Source organism: Myotis davidii, unplaced genomic scaffold (genome assembly GCF_000327345.1).
Source record: "Myotis davidii unplaced genomic scaffold, ASM32734v1 scaffold495, whole genome shotgun sequence".
Taxonomy (NCBI): domain Eukaryota; kingdom Metazoa; phylum Chordata; class Mammalia; order Chiroptera; family Vespertilionidae; genus Myotis; species Myotis davidii.
The window spans coordinates 622,829-647,737 of record NW_006286239.1 but is presented as its reverse complement, the minus strand read 5'-3'; the positions used below and the strand labels follow the sequence as shown (position 1 = coordinate 647,737).

Genomic DNA, 24,909 nt, shown 5'->3' with positions numbered 1-24,909 from the left:
ACTAAATTCGTGCAGTGGGGGAGGGGAGTCCCTCTCCCTTGGGGGCCTAAGCCTTTAGTTGGACATCCCCTGAGGGCTCCCAGGCTGCCAGATGGATGTCTGACTGCAAGCTTAGGCCTGATCCCCTGGGGAGTGGGCCTAAGCCAGCAGGTGGACATCCCCTGAGGGGTCCAAGACTGTGACAGTGCACAGGCCAGGCTGTGGGAACCCCTCAAGTGCACAAATTTTTGTGCACTGGGCCTCTAGTAAATGAATAAAAAGGGAAAAATATTGAGTGATTGTGAGTTAAAGAATGAAAAAGCTATTTTGTTTAGCTATGCATGATAATAAACATAATATCAGTTATTTACTAATCAAAGCATTCTAAGCCTATCAGATGATACTTATAGACCAGGAATATAAATATGGGAACTTTAAAATACCTGACAATATACTCATATCCTCGTTGGTAAGAGCCTCTTTCAAAGCTTGCAGCTGAAAGAGGTACAATTTGTTCAGCTCTTACTAGTTTCAATGTATCATAAAAAGCTGTGGTATCTCTTTTTTTGACTGATAATAATAGCTGCCCCAGTCTGACACTCCATGTGGTAGATTTCCCATCTGAAAACAAATAGAGTTAAGTAATGAGAGCTGGGTCTATGAACAAGTTTTATTTCACTTGGTAAAATTGTCAGAAGAAATACTGAACTGATGATTTCATTTTGACAACTAAACAAAGCAATCACAAAACAAGTTGAGATTAATTATGACTATTGCTTAGACACTTAGTCTATTTATGGCATCTTAAAACAACTTATATTTTAAGAAGTAATTTTACCTGCTGCCAAATAATTTTCCACCAAATCCCACTGTGATAACTTCCAAGCTGCTTCCACTCTGTATGTGTTTAATTCGTCTGTCCATTCAGACCTATTAAAAGAAACCATATTAAGCTTCAATTTATTTCAATGTAAAGTGGCATTTAAAGGTTATTTTTATTAGTTTAGATACTCTATATACTGCATTTATTTATTGTTCTATTTATTGTATTTGCACTGTATTGTATTTTGTATTTAGATACAAAATAATTGTCTATCAAAAAGTATCTCCCAAATTTTAATCTTCCCATTTTCTGAAAACATTTCTTCAATAATTACTTGTGATAGGGCCATTTAAAAATGCCATTCTCTGCCCTGGCCAATGTGGCTCAGCTGGCTAAGCATCATCCCATGCACTGAAATATCACTGGTGAAATTCCCGGTCAAGGCACATGCCCGGTTGTGGGTTCAGTCCCCAGTTGGGGTGCATACAGGAGGCAACCAATCACTGTTTCTCTCTCTCCCTGTCTCTCTCAAATTAATAAAGCCATATTTTTAAAAATGCCATTTTGTGATGAATTGAGTCAAGCCAATAATAGAACAGAATTAGTACCTGGATAATTACAAAATGTATTTGTAAGGTTAGCTATGTGCTTCACTTGAACAAAGGGAAAGGAGGAATAAAAGTCAGATGAACATCCATGCATTCAGAGGTAATCAATTCCAATAACCTGGGATTATGAGTGAAATTTAAGATAAAATTATAGGAGATGGTGCAATTGGTCAGGAGCAGGTGGGGAGTACATAGGACGCCATATTAGGGCATAAGAAAGTGACAAATGATGTGTCAATGGCATAACAAAGGATATAAAAGTAGCTAACGAAAATATATACCTATTCTTTTTTATAATATATTTTTATTGATTTCAGAGAGGAAGGCAGAGGGAGAGAGAGATAGAAACATCAATGATAAAAGAGAATCATTGATTGGCTGCCTCCTGCACGCCCCCTACTGGTGATCAAGCCCGCAACCCAGGCATGTGCCCTGAGGAATCAAAGGGTAACGTCCCGGTTCACAGGTCGATGCTCAACCACTGAGACACCCGGTCGGGCTATACCTATTCTTAAACTATTTCAGTAACTTCAAAATGTGAGTTTGTAAAACCAGTATAATATAGGTACTTATTTTTTATAAGTATTCTACTTACGTGACACTAAGATAACTAGTGATATTTTAGATCATGACTATATAAAAGAAGCTAGACTTTTGCCATGTTTTTTTTTATTAATCATACCATTTGAATACCTGCTACATGCTAGATCCTGGGCAAGGCACAATTTTCCATTTAATTAACTAATAACAATGAAAGGCACACATATCCTCATACTATAAAAAAGGTGCCCTGGTCCCTGGTTGGTGTAACTTGGTTGGAGTGTTGTCCCCTGCACCAAAAGGTGGAGGGTTTGATTCCTAGTTGGCGTGCAGGTGGAAGGCAGCTGATCAATGTCCCTCTCCCTGCGCCCTCTCTCCGTTCTCCTCCCTCCCGACCTGTGTGGCTCAGTGGTTGAGCTTTGACCTATAAACTAGGAGGTTCAATTCCCAGTCAGGGCAGATATCCAGGTTTCGGGCTCAATCCATAGGAGGGGGCATGCAAGAGAGAGCCATCATCACTGATGTTTCTATCACTCTCTCCCTTCCTCTCTGAAGTCAATAAAAATATATTTTTTAAAAAGTCCTTTTTGTTCTTTCTGTAGTAAAAACACATGAAGAAATGTAACAAATAAATTAATTTCATTTTCTTTCTAAAAATCCTATATAATAAAACTCTAATATGCAAATTGACAGAACAGCAGAATGACCGGTTGCTATGACGCACACTGATCACCATGGGGCAGCTCCTGCATTGAGCATCTGCATCCCAAGAGGGAGGCGACCAGCGGCAGCGATCAGGGGGCAAGGTCAGCCAGCAGGCAGTGCCAGGCCACCAGCCAAGGCAGGTGCCGTTGGGGGCCCCCTGATCACCCAACAGATAGATCGGCCCTGATCACCGACCAAGCCTAGGGACCCTACCCTATATATTGGGAACAGTCTCCTAGATATAAAATTAAAACCTAGCCAGGCTACGCTAATACTGAAAAAACAGGATGATGCAGCGGTGACATGCATGGACTCTGGCTTGCACATTTTGTAGTCAGCCCTGATTCTGACACTTATAACTGTGTGACAAAGCCAATTACTTAATTTCTATTTCAGTTTTTCCACCCATAAGATGGGAAAATGGTACTACTGCCTAGGAAGGATCATGTTATGTAGTACTTTTTATAATCAGGGCAAAAAAATGTAGCTGCCCATACAACAGCAAGATGCCTTTCACCTGTATGAAAAGTATGGTCACTGGTGCATACAGCATTCTGGATTGCGAGAGGGACTGCCAGTTTAGGCCTGATCCCCGGGGGTCTATCAGCAATCAGACATCCCCCGCGGGTGCAGTCTGGGCTGAGGGAACCCCCCCATGCACAAATTTCATGCACCAGGCCCTCTAGTGAAAAATAACAGCATAAATATTGAATATTCTCTAATTTCTAAATATGAATACCACCATAAACAATCAAAAACAAGGAGGCCAAAAGAAATATAATAGAAATGTAATTTTCAAAACTATAATTTTTAATAACTTTACAAGTTTATCAGTAGATGCCAGACAAACAAAATGATAGAATAAAAGTCTGAGGAGAATTAGTATGATTTACTATCCAGAGGGTGTGTGTATCAAGCATTATACCAAAAATGTACCAAATGACAATGAGAATCAGGCTGTAAGAACTTATCCTCATAAATGAGTACATTTAAAAGAATGATTGTGGCCAAACCGGTTTGGCTCAGTGGATAGAGCGTCGGCCTGCGGACTCAAGGGTCCCAGGTTCAATTCTGGTCAAGGGCATGTACCTTGGTTGCGGGCACGTCCCCACTGGGGGGCGTGCAGGAGGCAGCTGGTCGATCTCTCTCATCGATGTTTCTAACTCTCTATCCCTCTCCCTTCCTCTCTGTAGAAAATCAATAAAATATATTTTTAAAAAAAGAAAAGAATGATTGTGTAAGTCAAGCACAATAATGTTGGACATATATTTGTTTAAATTGCAAGTATCACCCCCCCTGAGAACACCTATCCTCAAAGACCATTTGCTCCAATGTGATACAGCATGATTCACTGAATATTGAGAGGTGCCATTTTACAGATCCCAAGAAAAGATGAGGAATCTAACTGTCCAGTGTGCATCATAAGGAAACTTGATACCGTGGTTTGAGCCATGATAAATTTATAAATTTCTGCAACCCTTTTATTCATAAGGTCTCTCAACTAATCTAGAGAAACACTTCGATCAGTAAAACATATAACCTATCCTTTTCCTGCTTCTGCAAAATTTCCACCATCCTATATAATAGAGAGGCAATATGCAAATTAACCCTCACGCCCTCACAAGATGGCTGCCTATGACCAGGCTGGCAGGGGGGTTATTTAGGGATAACCAAATGACTGAACAAACAGGCTATGTGGGACAACCAAGCCAGCAGGGGGCTTAGTGAGGGACAACCAAAAGCCTGAACAAGCAGGCTGCATGGGACAACCAGGCCGGCAGAAGGGGGTTATTGAGGGACAACCAAACAACTGCACAGCAGGCTGCATGGGGTGACCAGGACGGTGGAAAGGCTGTGAGGGGCGACCAGGCTGGCAGGAGGGACAGTTGAGGGCAACCAGGTGAGCAGGGGGGGCAGTTAGGGGTGACCAGGCGTGGCAGAGGGTGAGGGGCAACTAGGCCAGCTGGAGGGCAGTTAGGGGTGACCAGGCAGGCAGGCAGGTGAGCAATTAGGAGCCAGCGGTCCAGGATTGTAAGAGAGTTGTCCGACTGCCGGTTCAGGCCCAATCTCGAGAGTGCAGGCTGGGTTGAGGGGACCCCTCTCCCCGTGCATGAATTTCGTGCATTGGGCCTCTAGTCATTTCATAAATTCTACTACTGGACACCATGTGACTAATAGTAAGCTTCTCTGATCTTAGACACTTCAGAATAGTGGTATTTACAAATTACAGTTTGAAATGTACAGAAACTGTACTTAGTAAAAACAGTTTTGTGCTTTTTGGTTAAATAATATCTTATGCCTTTTGACCAGATCTCACTGCCCAGAAAAGCCAGTTGGGGCTTGGTAAACACATTAAAGAACAAGGCTTTCAGGTCTCAGAGTATGGCAGCTTCAAGAGCTAGAAACTACAAACTAGAACTGTGTGACCTTCACTTTGCCACACACAAGTGTTATTTTCTGTTTGGTATTATTTGGTTTCTTTAGGAAAGGAAGGTTGCTTTGCTTTTCATCAATCCTTTGCGGAAATCAACCCACACAGTGTCGAATGGTATTCCACATGCAACTCAGTCACAAAGGCACCCCCCCGTCCCCGCCCGCCCCCAACACAGACAATAATGGATGCTGATAACGCAGGAGAGCTCAGACACCGTTTGGAAGTACCTAGAGGAGCCTCACCAGAAGTAAGCAAATTCTGGAAGGTTTCTGTCTTAACACAGCTCTAATTCAAGGACGACTCTTTGGACAGAAGATAAACTGTTAAGTGCCAGATCAATTTATGAGAAAGTGCTTATCTCCAATGCATGAAAACAAAAATATTTCATTACTTCAGTAATTATTATGTCAACCCAATTCATTGACTTAAAAACTCCCCATTAAGCTACAACAAAATAAAATAATTTTTAAAAATATATTACCTGTTAGCATGCACTCCATTCACCTGAGTGATTACAGTAGATAGCTGACCAAGACCTAACATGGACTTCACTACACCGTGATAATGAATGATCTAAAAATTTAAAATATTTAAAATAACAATTGTGACTTCAAATATATCTTGGGAACAAAAGACAGTTTAATATTTATTTTAAAAAATACTATTTACCTCATTGAGCTTATGCATCCTTAGCAGTCAACTTGCTTGGTATATGGCAGAGCTTCCTACCAATGTCATACAACATCTGAATTTTTTTTAAATGCACACAACCTTAAAAACTCAAATTTCTTATTTTTTTCCAGATTTGGTCTAATTTTTGGTTCAGATCAAATATAAAAGTAAAAAGCACTCTTTACTATTTTATTTAAAAACTATTTGTCATATTGTAACAGAAAATGAAAATTCAAGGTAACATTATTAATGTAGACTTTGGGAATTAGTAACAAGAAAGTTAAATAGGATTATGCAATATTCTTTAAAGCTGAAAACAATGGATTGTGAAAAATAAAAACCCTGTACATTGAGACAGTGAACATGGCAAATATGACAAAACACTCTAAGGTTCGAAAGAATTTAAGCCAAAATTATAAATCAACAATTCTCAACCCCTCTCCCCAAATCCCCATGAATAATTTTAGTTCATTGTTTCTAAGGGACCACTTCAGAGTTTCAGATGTTGGCAGTGAACATGTGAAATCAAAGAAGTTCCTTAGACTAGAGAATCTATTATTATTAAAAATTGGTGCATGTCTTATACTTTTAATAGAAAACTAAAATTATATACATTTTAGAGTAATTTAATACACAGTTTAATATAAATATACCCTGTAATAATCTCATTTATTAGGGGATATATAAGGTCATAGAAATTTGGATTGGAAGGGATCTTTGAGATCTAATGTAAGTCTCTACTTTTATCAATCTGAAAACTCAAGCTCAGAGATGATGAAATGGTTTCCAAACACACTGGGATACTGGTAGAGACAGTAGTGAACTAAGTTTTCCAGAGTTCCTTGCATAGTGTTCTTTACATTGTGTTGCCTTTCATGCATCATCTTACCTGGTCTGGTTCTAGCTGAATAGCCCTGTCATAACAAGCAGTGGCATCCCTCAGTAAGCCAATGCTCTCATGCTCAAGGATCTGTTCTTTTAGAGACGGTTCTGCCTTTCGGATTGCACTGACTCCAGCTACTCCATCTGGTTCATGCATAGCAGCATATAATTTCTTTGTTCAACCATTGAAAACAATCAAATGAGAGGAAAAACACAACTGAAAATAATACTATCAAACCACCAATTTACATGAAAAGGACATAAGAGAATTTGTTTCTCAAAGCAGCAATATTACAATTTTATTCCCCAGCCTTTCTGTTACTGCAACACTAATTCCATTCCATTTAAATACACACCTACATTAGTAACTGTTATTGAGAACAAGAGCTGTAAAGAACTTCAAGGGTCTGAACTCATTTTGAACACAATTTCAAATAAATTTTGTTGAGTATAGTTTATGTGTTTTACTGAATTTTAAAACAAAAACATTTAAGCAAGCACTTTAAAATGTTGGTATTTAGATGCCTTCAAGAAACCCAAGACATCAAATCTGAGTTCCAATGGGATATTCCGGTTAAAGATAAAAATCTATGGGGCAATTAGCACAAAGATGGCAGGGGAAAGAATGAAATGATTTAATAAATGAATGGAGAGAGAGAAGAAAAGAGGGCAAGGGAAGAAGAGTATTATATCTATAAAATAAAAGCCTAAGTGACCCTTACAGCAGAACGACCATAATGACCCGTCGCTATGATGTTCACTGAACACCAGGGGAAGCGCTGCTCATCCAGAAGCCAGGCTCATGGCTACAGAGCGCAGCTGGGTTGCACGACCCTCTCCCGCTTCTGCAGCAGCACTAAGGAGCAGTGAGCCGAGTGGTAAGGAGCAGCGAGCAGGCAGGCAGTAAGGAGCAAGGAGTCCCAGACTGCGACAGGGCACAGGCCAGGCTGAGGGACCCTCCCCCACTCCCAGTGCAAGAATTTCGTGCACCATGCCTCTAGTTTATAAATAAGGAAGAACTAGCAAATGAAACTGAGAACAGAAACCAAAGTAATTTGAAGAAACCTAGAGAATGTGGTATCCCAGGAGTGGTGGGAGAAAAGCAAATGTCTTATTTAAGAAAGGAGTGGTCTATTAATGTTGTGAGGTTAAGCAAATGAGGATTTGAAAACATTGATTGGATTTGGTAACATAAGCTCACTGAATTTCTTAGCAAGAATAGTGTCAGCAGAATGGAGAAACAAAGACTTGTTGGACTGGGTAAAGACTGAATGGAAAGTAAGAAGTGAATACAGGGAAGATAGATGATTCTTTTTTCTTTTTTTTTAGATGATTCTTTTAAAAACTGACTGTGAAGGGAAATAGCATCTGAAGGAGTAGCTAAAATGAGGGAATTATAAAAAATTTAAATAGGAGATATCAGAGCACATCTATATACTTATATACTCTGGCTGAAAAATAAATTAATGATACTAGAGAAAGCAGAAATATTTGAAGGAGTGAAAGCCTTAAAAATTGAAACTATAAATAAAAGGGGTGAATTTTGTCAGGGAATCCTTCCTTAGGAACAACAGAAGGGAAGGAAAAGAATATGGTGCAACAGCCAGTGTTCTTTTAGATTTGATAGATATTTGGTTTCTATTTTCCTAATGAACAATGAAGCAAGAACATCAGCTGAGAGTAAATGAGATGGAAGGTAAGAAATGAAGAGAAGGTTATCTTGAAGAGTGAGAAAGTGGGTTTACTAAAGAAACATTTACCAGTAGAAGAACTGAAGAGAGTATTGAAGAGTCCAGCTTATGGTTGAAATTATAAGTTAAAAGCCAGTTCTGTGATTGTGATATATTTCTACAGCAATGTTCAGCTGCTTACATGCAGAAATACTGGGAAGGCATTTGGGTGAATTTATTCAGGGTTGAAGTTTTACAAAGTGAGTACAATACAGAAAAAGCGGAGAAAGACAAGGGAGTTAAATATCCTTGTAAAGGGAATGATTTTAACAATGAACAAAAGACTCAAACTAGATAAGGAAGAAAACAACAGGAAGAGGGCTAATATTTATCCAGGCTAAAAGCTACTAATTTTCAGTTCTCTCACCACACTTTGTTTTTCTACTGAAAAAAGCCCACCAATTTTGACCTCTTATTTAAGTCCCATTACATTAGTCCCACCTGCCCTTAGTTTCTTTTCTTCCCCACACAGTCATAACATTATCACCTAAACCACTTTTTCACCAGCATTGCCATGGCTGATGCTTTTTACAACCAGTACATCCCCCTATCCATCCACCCCCAAATTCAGACCCACGTTTCTCACAATAGTAATGGCCTGCTTGCCTTAAATTATAGCCCTTTAAAGTCCTTCCTCTATGACTGCCATAGGCATTTAGCTAAAATGCAATTCTGACTAAAGCACTTCCTGGTTCAAATCCTCTACAATCATCTGTGATTTATCTTTCCTCTGACATTCCATATAGGCACTCTTTCTCAAATCCATAGGGATGCAATGCCTGGAATGTCTTGCCTCCTCCTTGTACCTATCATTCATTCTTTCTTTAAGACCCCTTAGATATCATCTTCAAGAAGCCCTTACTGAATCCTTTCTCAGCCACTCCCATCTTTCATCACACCCTACATAGAAGATGAGTTAAATGTCTTTCCTCAGGGCAAATCTATGTCACTGTATACTTAAGGTATTACACCAAATTGGTGTTTATCTCTCCACACTAATCTGTAAGCTTCTAAAGTACTTACAAATATCTAGTTCCTAGCACAACATCTAAAACACTCCATAAAATGAACAATATTTCATTTCTTCATAAAAAGAGTAGCAATAAACATTATTAAATTCACAATATGAATTTCAAACCTGTAAAAATCCAAGATGCTCTTGAATATCTTGCTTCTTTTCTGTAATAAATGATTCAAAGTGCATTACAGCTCTTGTGTATGCTTTAGAGCGAAAAGAAGCTACTGCCAGAGTATCCTGAGGTATGAGGTCAAGAAAACGAGTTACACTCTGATAGTCTTCATGATCCACAGTAGATACTAGATTATAAAAAGATAATTAAATAATTAAAGACTCAGAAAATAAAATTTTAAAAGTGTTAATTTTAATTTCAATTTTCTTTTTTTTTCTCATTTTCCAGCTCTTTTTAATGGGTTCTTCAATTATATTGGTTAGAAAATTAAAAGGTTTAACTGAGACTATTATTTTTCAGATTTAAAAATTTACATTTTAAAATCAAAATTATAATTTCTGCTAGGCCTTCCAATTTAAAAGAACCACGGGACCTTCTATGTTTGCAGCATAAATAAAAGAGTTTAAACCCCAAACTAAAAAAACACTCTTCCCTAAAGCACATTGTTTGGGGTCAAAATATTGGTTACTACATTGCAAATGACATGGGAGTACACCGGGTTGGGCAAAAACCTCAGCAAAACAATTTCTGTATTTTCACAAAATACTATTCATCAAAATCTGAAGAGGTCACCTGGAGTTTTACAAATGGGGAAAGCTAAGGCGAGGCATAAGTGCTACTTAAAATGGATTTGCTGCTGGTCAAGGAATTGCTTGGGAGTGGCAAGTAAGTGCGATATTAGGGAGAAATGGCAAAGGAAAATGTCAAAGGCAGAAAATACGAAGTCAGCGGCCTCTCAACTTCACCTCCTTTCCTTTCAGTTTATGGTGAAACACATTTGATTCAATTACATTCCAGCCCAATTAGTGTTCTGAAGAGCTAGTTCCCTTTTAGTGAAACCGAATCACTTTCCCACAAACCAGCCGGTCTCGCATCGCGACACCGAAACACCATCTTCCAACGCCTCCCCATTCAATCGCGGCTGTCGTTACTTACACCTCCTGTTTATGCTTTCAACTATCCGCTCCCTTACGGCACCGTAAAATCAGACCAGAAATCTAAAAGGCTTGCTTTTACCCTTCCAAAGCCTGTGAGCACCAACAGGACCCCTCTTGCAAGGCTATCAGCTAAAAGCTCAGCATTATTGAGAAAGCACGTTCGGAAGCAGGCTTTGCAGTGACTCCGCAGCCAGGGCCACACCAGTGTCATTCCCTCCCAAGCCAGTCTCACTGGAGACGCCTCTGCCTCCAGGGATCTTCCAACCTGCCCGCTCCCCAGCCGCAGGTGGAAGGGGAAGACGGCCAGGGCCTCTACCAAAGAATGGGCTTTGGGGATTGGGAACTACAGGCTGCTAGACCCCCAAGAATGGCTGAGTCAATCCCACGACCCGAAGCCCCACAGACCGTGGAAGAGGGAACCATAATGGCCGCACTCACCCCCAAAGCCGAGAACAGTGGACGTCTCAACCCGCGGGGGCGAAAGCAGTGGGGGACCGGGGGTAAGGAGAACGGGCGAAATGGGCTCCTTGTCAGTGTAGGATGACAGCGGGAAGGAAGCCCAGACCCGCTGAGGTCATCGTTCACGCTCTCCCTTCTCTCCCTCCTCCCACCCCTTCTCTCTCAATTTTCTTATTTTAAATTCAATATATTTCACTAACAAAATTATCAAAATGTATTAGGGTATCATATTTAGAATGCAACTATCAACAAGATGATTGCTAGAGAAACCAAGATGGCGGCATAGGTAAACACTGGAAATTGCTGCCTCACACAACCACTTCAAAAATACAACTAAAAGACAAAACGGACATCATCCAGAACCAAGGAAACCTGGCTGAGTGGAAATTTTACAACTAGAAGGAAAGAGGAAAGCACACAGAGACTCAGAGGAGGTGTGGTGTGGAAGTAAAGTGCAGAGGTACGGAGGCGCACTTGGAAAGGACTGGCAGCTGAGGACGCGGCTCATGTGGAAAGGGCTGGAAACTGAGGACATGGTTGTCTTTTTCAATTGGGAGGGAGTCTCAAGCTCCTGACTACTCTGAACTCCAGTTTCGGGCGAGTCTCTGGGGACCCAGACTCATACGGGGAGAAACTGGACTGTGGCATCGGTTGGAACTCGAGGGAGGCTTTCTTTCAGAGGTACTGGCAGTGAGTACTGGGACACTGAGAAGCGGGGCCTCTTAGGGTAGGACTGAGAAGCAGCCATAGCTGCTTGCATATGTTTAAAAATTGACAAATTAGATTACCAGTTTTTACTTATGTAGACACATTGGTGTAATTAAAATTAAGTATGCATAGCCAAAACCGGTTTGGCTCAGTGGATAGAGCATTGGCCTGCGGACTGAAAGGTCCCAGGTTCGATTCTGGTCAAGGGCATGTACCTGGGTTGCGGGCACATCCCTAGTAGGAGATGTGCAGGAGGCAGCTGATCAATGTTTCTCTCTCATCGATGTTTCTAACTCTCTATCTCTCTCCCTTCCTCTCTGTAAAAAATCAATAAAAATATTTTAAAAATTTGAAAAAAAATTAAGTATGTATAAAAAGTTTAATTTCACAGAAGAATTTCCCGTATGTATTACTGTAATTTTAAATTTATACTGAACAGGTCTAGTAGATGCGTGCATTCACCAATCGCCTTGACTAAACAAATGCACATGGCTGGTGTGTTGCTTAGTGCACTGAGAACATCAGCCTGCAGGAGTTAAAACTGCAGCAGAAAAGTCAGGCCTGGTGACAACAGAACCAATTACCACGTGCAATGCAGGTGATCATGTGCTGATCATTCCCTGAACATTTACAGGGGTGACACTTGGATTTAAATATGTAGACTATAGTTGTAGATAGGTAATATTTATTTATGTCAGCTAAATTACTCAGTGTTTTTTCCAACATATGGCCTATTTGTTAAAAATGACAGTGAATTAATAACAAAAAAATAACCTGTTAATTTAATTATAAGCAAATCTTGGTTTAAATCATTTAAAAATTAATAGGATGTTAATTTTCACTGATGACATATAGACTGGAAATCCTACCCATTAATAGAGATCAACAGCGCTCTCTTCGGCAGTACATATACTAAAATCGCGATACACAGGATTGAGGATTTACTGTATTTCACAAGTGTAAATGGACAAAGAGCACTTCACTACATATATATGTATACATATGTATATGCACATGTATATGAATACACATGTAAATACACTGAGGTGACATGCAGTAAATGAGTTAACAGTGAAGAGTAGGTTAATAACAATATTAACAAGGCACTTATTTCACACTTTACAGTTTATATATTCATCATCTTATTTAATCCTCAATCTACTTACTAAGAGAGATAAAATTAATTCTATTTTATATAAAGAAAAATTAGGTATGTGTCTTGCCCAAGGAAATGAGACTGAGAACTTGAAAGAGAGGTTTACTAATTATAAATTCACTACAATTACTCAGTGAAAAGGCCAAGAAAAAAAAATACATAGGTTTTTTAAAAGCTAATGCTTAAATTATAAAACTGATCCAGAAAGGAGCTAATTTGTTAATAATTAAGATTAAAAATAAACAGAAGTTATGACTCACCCATTGAGTCTACCTTATCTCTGTTTGATTTGCTTTGTGGAAATTTCTCAGCATTCAGTGCCTGAAATTTGTGCCTTGACCATTGTGTGAGATGGTCAATCATGGAGAATACCGTTTGTGTACTAAGTTGACACAGGTCAGATGCACTATATTGGGTATTTATAGTATGCTGATCATCATGCTTTAGAACTGCCATAATTTCTGCATAAACCTGAAAGAAATCATTTTATAATTAATAATGTCTAATAATAATTTTACTAGTATCCAATATATAAGACTAACCATTCTAAGGCAACAACTAAAACAAAAACACCCCACCATGGCATAATAATGAATTAGTTTTCTCATCTGTAGTTAAAACCAATAAAAAGAAAACCTACTGAAAAAGAGTAATAAATGTAAACACAAAAATATTTTAAAATTCTTTTAGATCAGTGGTTTTTAACCAGTGTGCCATGGCACATTGATGTACCACCAAGAATTTTTAAAACATGGAATACCTGACTACTTTAATTAGGGGCACTTAACTCTTTTCCCTTAGGTTGTCAAACAAAAAAAATTACAACAGCCAACACAACAATATCCATCTGGTGTGAACGAGTCAAAATCTACCTATTTTCTTTGTCAGACTGGCACAAAATATATTTTTTTGGTGTGCCACAGAATTTTAGTAATTAGTTTATGTATACCATGAGATAAAAAAGGTTGAAAGTCCCTGTTCTAGATTATAGAATAAATTATAATGAAACTATTTATTAACTAGTAGCAAAAAACTTAAAACAATCTCACACTATCCACAAAGTAAATTTCAGAGTAATTAAAGGGCTAAATGAAAAATTAAAATAATTTTTTTAAAATGTAGGAAATATATTCATAACATTGAATTAAGAGAAGTAATCATATAAAAGGCTTAAAATTAAAAAGTTGTAAGATTGATAAATTTGGCATTACATTTTAAATCTTTCCATGTAAAAGGTATAAACAAAGGTTAAAAAGAAAACCACTCCAGTGACGGCCATAGAAGGTAAATAAATCCCAGAATTAAAAGAAAAAAAGGAGAGGTTGGGAGCTTCAATCACACGCCAGCCTGAAAACAGCCCTCAGCCCCTCACCCAGACTGGCCAGGCACCCCAGTGGGGACCCCCACCCTAAATGGTGTGTGACCAGCTGCAAACAGCCATCATCCCCTCATCCAGGCTGGCCAGGCACCCAAGCGTGACCCCCCACCCTGATCCAGGGCACCCTTCAGAGCAAACCAGCCGGCCCCCACCTGTGCACCAGGCCTCTATCCTATATAGTAAAAGGGTACTATGCCACCCAGCGCCAGGATCAGTGGAGCCGCGAGGCCTCCAGGCACTGGGATCAGCGGAGCCTCCCAACACCACGATCAGCAAAGCCGCGAGGCCTCCCGGCACTGGGATCAGCAGAGTCGCGAGGCCTCCTGCCCCCTGGAGCAGTGTGACAGGGGGCAGAGCCCAAATCCCCTGATCGCCCTGTGGCTCTGTGTGTGACAGGGGGCGGTGGCCCAACTCCCCTATCAGCCCTACTTTGTGCGTGACAGGGGGGAGCTCCCCAACCCCGATTGGCCCTAGTCTGTGTGTAACAGGGTACGATGCCCCAACCCCCTGATCGGCCCTGCTCTGTGTATAACGGGGTGAAGCCTCAACCTCCCAATTGGCCCTGCCCTGAGTGTGACAGGGGGGTATGCCCCAACCCACTGATCTGCCCTGCTCTGTGTGTGACAGGGGGCGGTGCCCCAACTCCCCTATCAGCCCTACTTTGTGCGTGACAGGGGGGAGCTCCCCAACCCCGATTGGCCCTGGTCTGTGTGTAACAGGGTACGATGCCCCAACCCCCTGATCGGCCCTACTCTGAGCTTGACCAGGGACTGCACTTAGGGATTGGGCCTGCCCTCTGCCACCCGGGAGTGGGCCTAAGCCAGCAGGTCATTATTTCACGAGGGGTCCCAGATTGTGAGAGGGCACAAGTGGGGCTGAGGGACACCCCCCGCCCCGCCACCAGTGCATAAATTTTTGTGCACCAGGCCTCTAGTCCTATCTAATAAAGTTGTAATATGCAAATTGACCATCATGCCCTCGTACAAGATGGCCATCCTCATGTGGTCAAAAGATGGCCACCACAAGATGGTCGCAGAGGAGGGCAGTTGTGGGCGATCAGGCCAGCACAGGAGGGCAGTTGCGGGGGGTGACCAGGCCTGCAGTGGAAGGCAGTTGGGAAAACCGGGCCGGCAGGGGAGGGCTGTTAGGGGCGACAGGGCCGGCAGGGGAACAGTTAGGCATCGATCAGGCCGGCAGGGGAATGGTTAGAGGGTGATCAGGTTGGCAGGCATAAGAGGTTAGGGGCAATCAGGCAGGCAGGCAGCTGAGTGGCTGGGAGCAAACAGTCTTGGATTGTGAGAGAGATGTCCAACTGCCGGCAGTCGGAGATCCCCCTAGGGGTCCCAGATTGAAGAGGGTGCAGGCTGGGCTGAGGGACACCCTCCCTTCCAGTACACGAATTGCATGCACCGGGCCTCTAGTTTATAGAAAAGTAATCCAAATGGCCAACAAACATAACTACTGGGAATAATAAAAACACAAATTAAAACAATAAAATGTCTTTTTTTTCCCCATCATGTTGCCTAAAATTTAAATGTTTGAAAATATCAAGTACTGGCTAGTGTATGGGAAATGGATAGACTTGAGAACTGGTAGGATTATAAATCTGTATGTACATTTGCTGCCTCTAATAAAATGTTAAATGTACATACTATATAATCCAACAGTTCTACTTTCTGGAATCCACCCTAAACACACATACACAAACATGTCCACAAGTAAGAATTGTCATGCTCACCAAAGCATTGTTTGTAAAAGCAAAACATTGGAAATAATCAATATTACTATGGCAATAATAAATCATCATACAACTATAAAGTGGAAATATACTATGAGCACTAATAAAAGGTGGCACTGTCTCTCTTAATTAATTAAAGCAAGTTGCAGAGCAATACCTACAATATACTACCATAAAAAAACAAAACAGAACCAATTGCATTAAAAAAAAAAAGGCCTGAAAAAAATGTATCAAATTAATTAGCAGTAATGACCTCTGAGGATTTAGGATTCGGATAGTAATTAATGAGTATACTTTGATTTATTCATCTAATTTTAATTTTTACATTAAGAATATAGTAATATGCTACTTAGGGTGTTAAAAAGAAACATTTTAAAAAGAAACATTTTAAAAAGTGCTATATGTAGTTAAAAAATTGAATTTACAAAATATTATAAAAGTCAATAATAAAATATTCTCTTTCCCCTACCCTAATTCACAGTAGCATTTCCCAGGAAAAACCACGATTAATATTTTCTTATGTATCCTTCTCAAAAGCTCTGTGATTATTTGGGTATATATTTTATATACTTTCTGCACTAAGCATATATAATTTTTTTATAATTAAAAGTATAAAGAGGATATTGTATGCCTTTAGACATGTACATTCATAGTACTGATTTACATTTCCTACTAATATGAAGTCTTTCTAATATGCTGGACAAATGTTTGGACAAAGAGAACCCAAGTGAAATAATCCCTCTTACCTCCTGCTGATCTTCTTGATTACAACCCAACAACACATACACTAAAATATGTGGAAGAAGATAGATGGTCACCTTGAAATCATGCTTCATCATAATGCTACAGCAGGTGAAAATTTTACTGGCAAGATCATGCCGAACCTGTAAACTCAATGGTTGAGGGAAAGTGAGGAATTTTAATGTCAAAGAAAAACATGTGAGATTACAGAGTGGGTACTCTTTTATAGAAAGGGAGGCATATGCACTCAAGCAAGGCAGCTTTCAGATCCCCGCCTCTCTTTTTACTCTAAATACCTCCAAGTGCCTGAACTACTGAGATCCCTATAGGCAATACAGCTACCTGGGCTCCAACTACCTCAGTATAAATGGTCTTCACCCCTTACAGTTCATTTCTTAATGCACCATGTTTTGTTACAGATTAACTTCCTTGATTACAGTATATTTTACTTAGCTAACATTAAGTTTAGAGCATTAATTCCCTGAGCACACAGATGAGTAAAATAACCAAAAAGTATGCTCTGGGCCAGCACATCAAACATATGGTTAACATTTTAATAAGTAATAAACAGTGATTAACTACAGGAGAAAAAAATTTTAATAGAACATTAAATTACTTAGGGTTAGAGTCAAATTTTATTAATATGACCTATCCTTTGATTTACCTACAGTACTATTCTCTTACAAAATTCTATAGCCTCCCTCCTTCAAATATAAATGCATCACTTTAAAAAAATGTAAAAAATTCCATTGCTAGAAGCAATTATGTTCTACATTTCACATATTATATTTTCAGTATGTTTATAAAAAATGACAGAAATTTTCTTAAAATTACCAATATAAATTATAATATTTTAAACACTAACAGAAATATGAATTTTTTAAAAGTTGTGGATTATAAATATGCCTTAAACATTTTCTTGGAACACAGAATACCTTTTTGTCTTTGGGCATGTAAAAATTTCATTATCAGAACTATACCTCTATTTTTCTATGAAATTTCAACTTTTTAAAAATCTTTATTTTTATTTTGGGGCAAGTTGAGATCATGTATCTTCTTTTAAAAGTAACCAATAAAGGGAAATATATCTTTTATTACATAAAGAATTTTTTATTATGTAATGAACTCTGATAAGGCATTAACTTCCTTTTAAACAGTATTTTACAACTTAAAATGAACAAACATAAAGTAATAATGTTTACAAACACATTAAGACCACAGTAATTTGATAAAACAATGACCTCCTTACTCAGAAATTGGTAGGAATAGAGAAATTGTTACTCTTTATTAGTAAATATTTTCTACTACAATTTTCTACAAAAATTTATATTATTGTCAACACAAATATTTCAATGCCTCCTGTGTGTGCTATGTATTCAGATAGATGTTCTCACTTCTTTTAGACTTTCTGTGTTCAGGGAACAAATTCTTAACAGAATTCTCTTACCTTTGTTATAAGATAACCTGCCCAAGATGCTGACCATTCTGCAAAGTTATTACCTAATTTACTTAAATAAATTGGCTTCTTTACTCCAGACCAATCTGTTGACTTCTGAGAACTCTTGTATCTGTAATTTTGAAAATTTGTGTATTGAAAAAATATATAATTATATAACAATCTGTTAAGATCTTTAATAAAAAGAAAGTTGAAGAAACTATCAACTCTACCACTGGCTATCCCACTAGTGCTTTGTCTTTACTGAAATCTAGTTAAAGATACTACTTTTCCTGTATCTTTCTTTTTAAATTTATTTATTGATTTTAGAGAAAGGAAGAGAGACAGGGAGAAAGGGAGAAGGAGAGAGAAACCTTGATTTGTTGTTCCACTTATTTATGCATTCATTGGTTGATTCTTGTAGGTGCCCTGATCAGAATCAAACCTGCAACATTGGCTTTAACCAACTGAGCTACCTGGCCCGGGCTTTTCTTCATTCTTTTTAATGATGGGATGGGAGGTCACTCTTAATACATGCCAAATACTTCAAAGGATTACAGTAGGCCTCCTCTTCCTCAGTACTCCTTTCAGATCCTTTGAATGCCCTTCTTATCTCCTGTAAGAAAGATCTTTTCCTTTGAGCTTCAAGTCACTCAGGAATACTATTCTCTTCTCTACTCCTCATTAAGGGCATTTACCAATTTCATTGATTATCAAGCTCATTAATAACTTTAGTACATTGCTCTGTGCTTTCTTTCTTCCCCAAGTCGTATCATCCTGACTGGCTTCAATGTCTGGATGGACATCTAATTAAACTTGAAACTTCTCAATGACTTTCTCTGCACTTTATCAGAACACCCTGGCCAATACAAAGAAAAGTCATCACTTCCAAAATGAAGTACTTAAACACTTTACTCTATGGCTACAGTTTCCCAAATTTCCAGTTCTTTCATCCAGTTACTCTAATAAAGATTTTCTCTCTCACTGAGATCTTTTATCCCTTGACCCAGCTAACCTCTCCTTATCTATAATACCTTCCTTTCATTACCTCTTTCCCCAACCAGCTTGGTTTTCATTGTCCTTTACTTCAAGCACTCTCTTGATAACATCCTCTACCCATTCCACTGCCACACTGTCTCTACGAGCTGTACTCATCTGCCAACCTCCAAACCTTGGGTCAATCTAAATGTCTGCCTTCACTGTAATGATATCCAGGCCACTGGACTGATAGCAGAAAAACAATTGCTTATGAGGTTGGTACTACTGTATATTCTTAATTTTCAACATCAGTGCACCTTTCTGCAGCCCAGAAATCCTTCTAAGCTTTGCATATTAGCTTTCTCTTGTTTTCCACAGTGCCTATGTCAAATCCTCACTTTCCCAATTATATTTATACCAACTCCACTGCCACTTGCATCAACAGGGTCATTTTCTATACCTCATACTTCATGGAGAAAATAAACCACTGCTTCCCATAATCACATCTGTAAACTTAGCTAAGTTATATCCATAATTTTATCTTCCCCTATTACAAAGGAAAATATTTTACTTCCTCTAGGTCTAATCACTCATTAGGAATATGGCTATCATCCTCAAGCTATATCAATTATCAATTTTCCTCTATAACTTAAACATGATCCAATTTGCTCCTCAGCATTAACATGTAAACATGATCAAATAGCTCTCACCTAGCCCTAACCGGTTTGGCTCAGAGAACAGAGTGTCAGCCTGCGGACTCAGGGATCCCAGGTTCGATTCTGGTCAAGGGCATGTATCTTGGTTGCGGGCACATCCCCAGTGGGGAGTGTGCAGGAGGCAGCTGATCGATGTTTCTCTCTCATCAATGTTTTTAACTCTCCATCCCTCACCCTTCCTCTCTGTGAAAAATCAATAAAATATATATATTTTTAAAAATCAATAAAATGTATTTTAAAAAAAGAATAGCTCTCACCTTACTACATGTGTGTAGCTTTTAAGGGGAGTGCGTTGCTTGTCAATCACCAATTAAGGTTAGAAAATGAGAAATATAATAAATACCCTATAGTGAAGGTCCCCAGCAAACATTATAAATTTCACCATATTTTAAATATCTAAAAAAATTGGAAGATCCAATAATCTCTCAATTAACCATCACTATTTTGAATCATCTTAAGTGTAATTCTCTAGATGATTTTACCGAGCTTTATAATGAACTTAGCAAGAAAACTGCCAATATTAGTATTCGAGCCAGATCCTATTTAGTCGCAGCCAAATTTTTTTTCTGAAAATTATTTTGATGGCAACTTTGAACTGTAGTTGATCTAAGTTCTAAAAATAAAATCTCCCAAAGACAGCCATCCTTTAATCCAAGTTTAGTGATTGCATATTAATGCCCTAACTGAAAAAAAAAATTAAAGGAGAATATAGAAGTTTAGGGCAGCAAAAAAAATATATGGTTTTAGGAAATTATTATTCCCAGGCCCAATGAAGCAAATATCAAGAAGTCTAAGCTATATAAATGACCTGTAGCTTAATCTGGTATCTTGGTGTTTTATTTTGTTTTTAAATATGTTTTTATTAATTTCAGAGAGGAAGAGAGAGATAGAAACATCAATGAGAGAGAAACATTGATCAGTTGCCTCCTGCATGCCCCCCTACTAGGGATGTGCCCTGACAGGAAATCAAACCTATGACCTCCTGATGCATGGTACAATACTCAACCTATTGAGCCACACCAGCCAGGCATCTTGCTGTTTTATACAAAAGCTTTCAAACAAATTTCCATTAAAACTGCCCTGCTAATGACCTTTTATTTTATGAGTACAATTTCAATGAGCAGATCCCAGCCAGATAAATCTCCTAACTTCCACCACTGGAAGACTTCTTAGAGGTTCCTTCAAGGTCTCAGATATAAAAGTAGAAGGATCATAAGAATTCTCATTGCTCTGCTAAGATCACTCTTATAAACGACCACTGAAATGTTACTTCTTATGAAAGAACTAGAGGCCCGGTGGGCACGAACTCGTACACCGGTGGGGTTGCTCGACCTGGCTTGCAGGGATCTGGCTGAAATCGGCAGTCCGACATCCCCCAATGCAGTGGTTCTCAACCTTCTGGCCCTTTAAATAGTTCCTCACGTTGTGACCTAACCATAAAATTGTTTTCGTTGATCCTTCATACATTACAGATGTTGCTACTGTTATGAATCGTAATGTAAATATCTGATATGCAGGATGGTCTTAGGCAACACATGTGAAAGGGTCGTTCGTCCGCCAAAGGGGTCGCGACCCACAGGTTAAGAACCGTGTCCCAATGGGTCCCAGAGTGCAACAGGGTACTCTGCAAAGTTATTGTCATAAGGCAGCTCCTGCGTTGAGCTTCTGCCCCCTGGTGGTCAGTGCATGTCAGAGCTACTGGCCAGTTGGCTGGTCACTTAGGCTTTCATATATATACTAGAGGCCCGGTGCACGAAAATTCATGCATTAGGGGGGACCCTCAGCCTGCCCTGTGCTCTCTAGCAGTCCGGGACGCCTCGAGGGATGTCCACCTGCCAGCTTAGGCCCTCTCCCTGAGCTGGCAGTCAGATATTCCTTTGACAGCCCAGGAGCCCCCGGGGGATGACCAACTGCCGAGGAGGCAGGAAAGGCTCCCGCCACCACCACTGCACTCACAGCCATCAGCCCAATTTGTGACTGAGAGAAACTTCTCCTGTGGGAACACACTGACCACCAGGGGGCATCCTGCATGGCCAGAGGGCAGCTGCTGCATTGAGCGTCTGCCCCCAGGTGGTCAGTGTGTGTCATTGTGACCAGTCATTCCCAGTGGTTCCACTATTAGGGTCAATTTGCATATTTCCCTTTTATTATATAGGACACAGATAAAAAGTTGGCAATGCTTGCTTCTTATGGAAAATGAAAATGAAATAGGCAAAAACGTTACCTTCCACTTTATATGAAATAGGCAAGCCACCCTACCCCTTGCAAAAGAGCAAGCTGGGATTCAAAAAGCATTTATTATTGAGTATCAATTAAATATTATGCATCCTACGAGGTAAATTTTAAAATTATCTTCTTTATTTTTAACAATAACTGTTCAAGGTAAATAAGACCATCCATATTATCAAGACAAAAAAATTGAGACTTTGAAATGTTAAGTAACTAGCAAATGCAGAGCTAAGACTAAAATTTAGATCTATGTGAATCCAAAGACTATAAACTTTCCACTAGATCACAGAAACTCGTAAGCATCTATCTATATAGGCAAAAAAATACAGAATACAGAAATAAGTAAGTGTAGTATCCTCAAAAAAGACAAACCAAAATTTAACTGTGGAATTTTACTTTATATAATAAAATATATCTTTAAATGATGCTGTTCATAAGAAATAAAATGTTTTGCCCTGGATGGTGTGGCTCAGTTGGTTGAGGATCATCCTGTGCACCAAAAGGTCGTTGGTTCAATTCCCAGTCAGGACACATATCCAGGTTTTGGGTTAAATCCACGGTCAGGGTCCATATGGAAGGAGACTAATGGATGCCTATTTCATCCCCCTCTCCCTTCCTCTCTCTCTAAAATCAAGAAAAACAGAGAAACCAGGATGGCGGCATAGGTAAGCACCGGAGATAGCTGCCTCACACTACCACTTCAAAAATACAACTAAAAGATGGAACGGACATCATCCAGAACTACAGGAAGGCTGGCTGAGTGGAAATTCTACAACTAGAAGAAAAGAGTAAAGCATACTGAGACTCAGAGGAGGTACAGTGCGGAAGTAAAATACAGAGATACAGAGGCGCATGAGGAGAGGGCTGGCGGCTGAGGACACAGTTGTCTTTTTCAATCAGGAGGGAGTCTCAAGCTCTGAGCTCCAGTTCCAGGCGAGTATCTGGGGACCCAGATTCATATGGGAGAAACTGGACTGTCTGGCATGGGTCGGAACTTGAGGGCACCTTTCTTTCGGGGGTGCTTGGACTGGAGGTCAATCCCTCCCAGTTTTATCTACAACAATCAAGGCTTAACTACAACAAGACTGTGCACAAAGCCCACAAGGGGGTGCACCAAGAGTGTCTACCTCAGTTAATTGGGGAGGCTGAGCCACTGACCCTATAGGACACCTAGCACAGAAAGCCACTCTATAGACACAGCGAAGAATTAAAAAATTCGGAGACAAAGAAATAGGACACAAATGACAGAAATGGAGGAAAGCAAAATGCTGGACATAGAGTTCAAAACCTCACTTTTAATGTTTTTCAAGAATTTTCTAGAAACTGCCGATGAACCACTAGGGGGTGCACCAAGAAAGCATAAAAAATGCAGAGACAAAGAAACAGGACACAAATGACAGAAATGGAGGAAAGCAAAATGCTGGACATAGAGTTCAAAACCTCACTTTTAATGTTTTTCAAGAATTTTCTAGAAACTGCCGATGAACTTAATGAGAACCTCAAGAAATCTAATGAGACCCTCGAGGTTCTGATAAAGGACCAACTAGAAATTAAGCATACACTGACTGACATAAACACTATTACACAGACTCCCAACAGCAGACTAGAGGATCGCAAGATTCAAGTCAAAGATTTGGAATACGAAGAAGCAAAAAACACCCAACCGGAAAAAAAAACACAAAAAAAGAATCCAAAAATATGAAGATAGTGTAAGGAGCCTCTGGGACCGCTTCAAGCGTACCAACATCCGAATTATAGGGGAGCCAGAAGAAGAGAGAGAGCAAGATATTGAAAACCTATTTAAAGAAATAATGACAGGGGGGAAAACTAAGATGGCGCCATAGATAAACACTGGGAAATTCCTGCCTTCCACAACAATTGAATAATACTTCAAAAACACAAAACGGACATCATCCAGAACTACAGGCAGGCTGGCTGAGTGTAAATTCTACAACTAGAAGGAAAGAAAAGCACACTGAGAGCCAAAGGAGCTGCGGAAGTAAAGTGCAGAGGTAGGGGGCTCGAGCGTGGAAAGGGTCAGGCACCTGAGGACGCGGCTGTATTTTTGAATGCGGAGGGAGCCACAAGCTCCCGACGGCTCTGAACTCTGGTTCCGGGAAGTCTCTGGGGACCCAGGACTCATATGGGGAGAAAACTGGACTGTCTGGCAGTGGGCAATCTTGAGGGCGGCTTTCCCTCAGAGGTGCTTGCAGTCGTTACCGGGACACTGAGACTCGCGATTCCTTAGGGCAGGGCTGAGGATCCACCATAGCTGCTTGCTCCGCCCTTTGATTCCTTGAGACCCCGCCCCACCCAGGCTGCGACAAAGATTTTTGCATATGAATGCCCCGGCCATTTGCAACCTGTAATTACATAACTGCAGCCAGGTCAGACAGAGCCAGAACTTCTAAGAGAAGGCCCAAGGCCCCACAGTGGCTTGCATTGCTTCACAGCTGAGCCTGATCAGGACACTTCCAAACTCCAAAAAAAAAGGAAGGGGAATCTGCAGCTCTCTTCGTAGTTCCTGCTGTGTAAAGCCAGGCAGAGGCTAAATTAGCACCTCCTTAGATTCAAGAGCCAGTGTACCCAGTGGTCAGAGGGGGACCATAAGGTTCACAACTCCTCAGACCCATACAGGACACACTCAGGGTGCAGTCTCAGGAGGCACCAAAGCCCCACTGAAGCAAGTCTTGCCCCAGAAGGGTGTCTCCAGCACAGAAGTTCTCCCACTGCAGACACAGCTGATTCTCACTGCCAATTGGCCGGGAGGGCAATTCCTCCCAGTGATCCTACAACAACCAAGGCACAGCTACAACAAGACTGTGCACAAAGCCCACAAGGGGGTGGACCAAGAGTATCCACCTCAGGTG

General features: G+C 40.0%; 1 protein-coding gene across 3 annotated transcripts in view; it reads right to left on the bottom strand.

Annotated features, from left to right (window-relative positions):
* Window positions 1-24,909, bottom strand: part of ATR (ATR serine/threonine kinase) — a 212,711-nt gene that overhangs the window by 43,495 nt on the left and 144,307 nt on the right. For all 3 annotated transcript variants that reach the window (XM_006757505.2, XM_015559911.1, XM_015559912.1), the window contains exons 25-32: window positions 18,129-18,249; window positions 16,687-16,824; window positions 13,085-13,295; window positions 9,512-9,690; window positions 6,651-6,815; window positions 5,571-5,662; window positions 818-909; window positions 423-600 (exon numbers count right to left, since the gene is read on the bottom strand). In XM_006757505.2, the coding sequence (XP_006757568.1) occupies window positions 423-600; window positions 818-909; window positions 5,571-5,662; window positions 6,651-6,815; window positions 9,512-9,690; window positions 13,085-13,295; window positions 16,687-16,824; window positions 18,129-18,249 (1,176 nt within the window). The remainder of the gene's footprint in view (window positions 1-422; window positions 601-817; window positions 910-5,570; window positions 5,663-6,650; window positions 6,816-9,511; window positions 9,691-13,084; window positions 13,296-16,686; window positions 16,825-18,128; window positions 18,250-24,909) is intronic.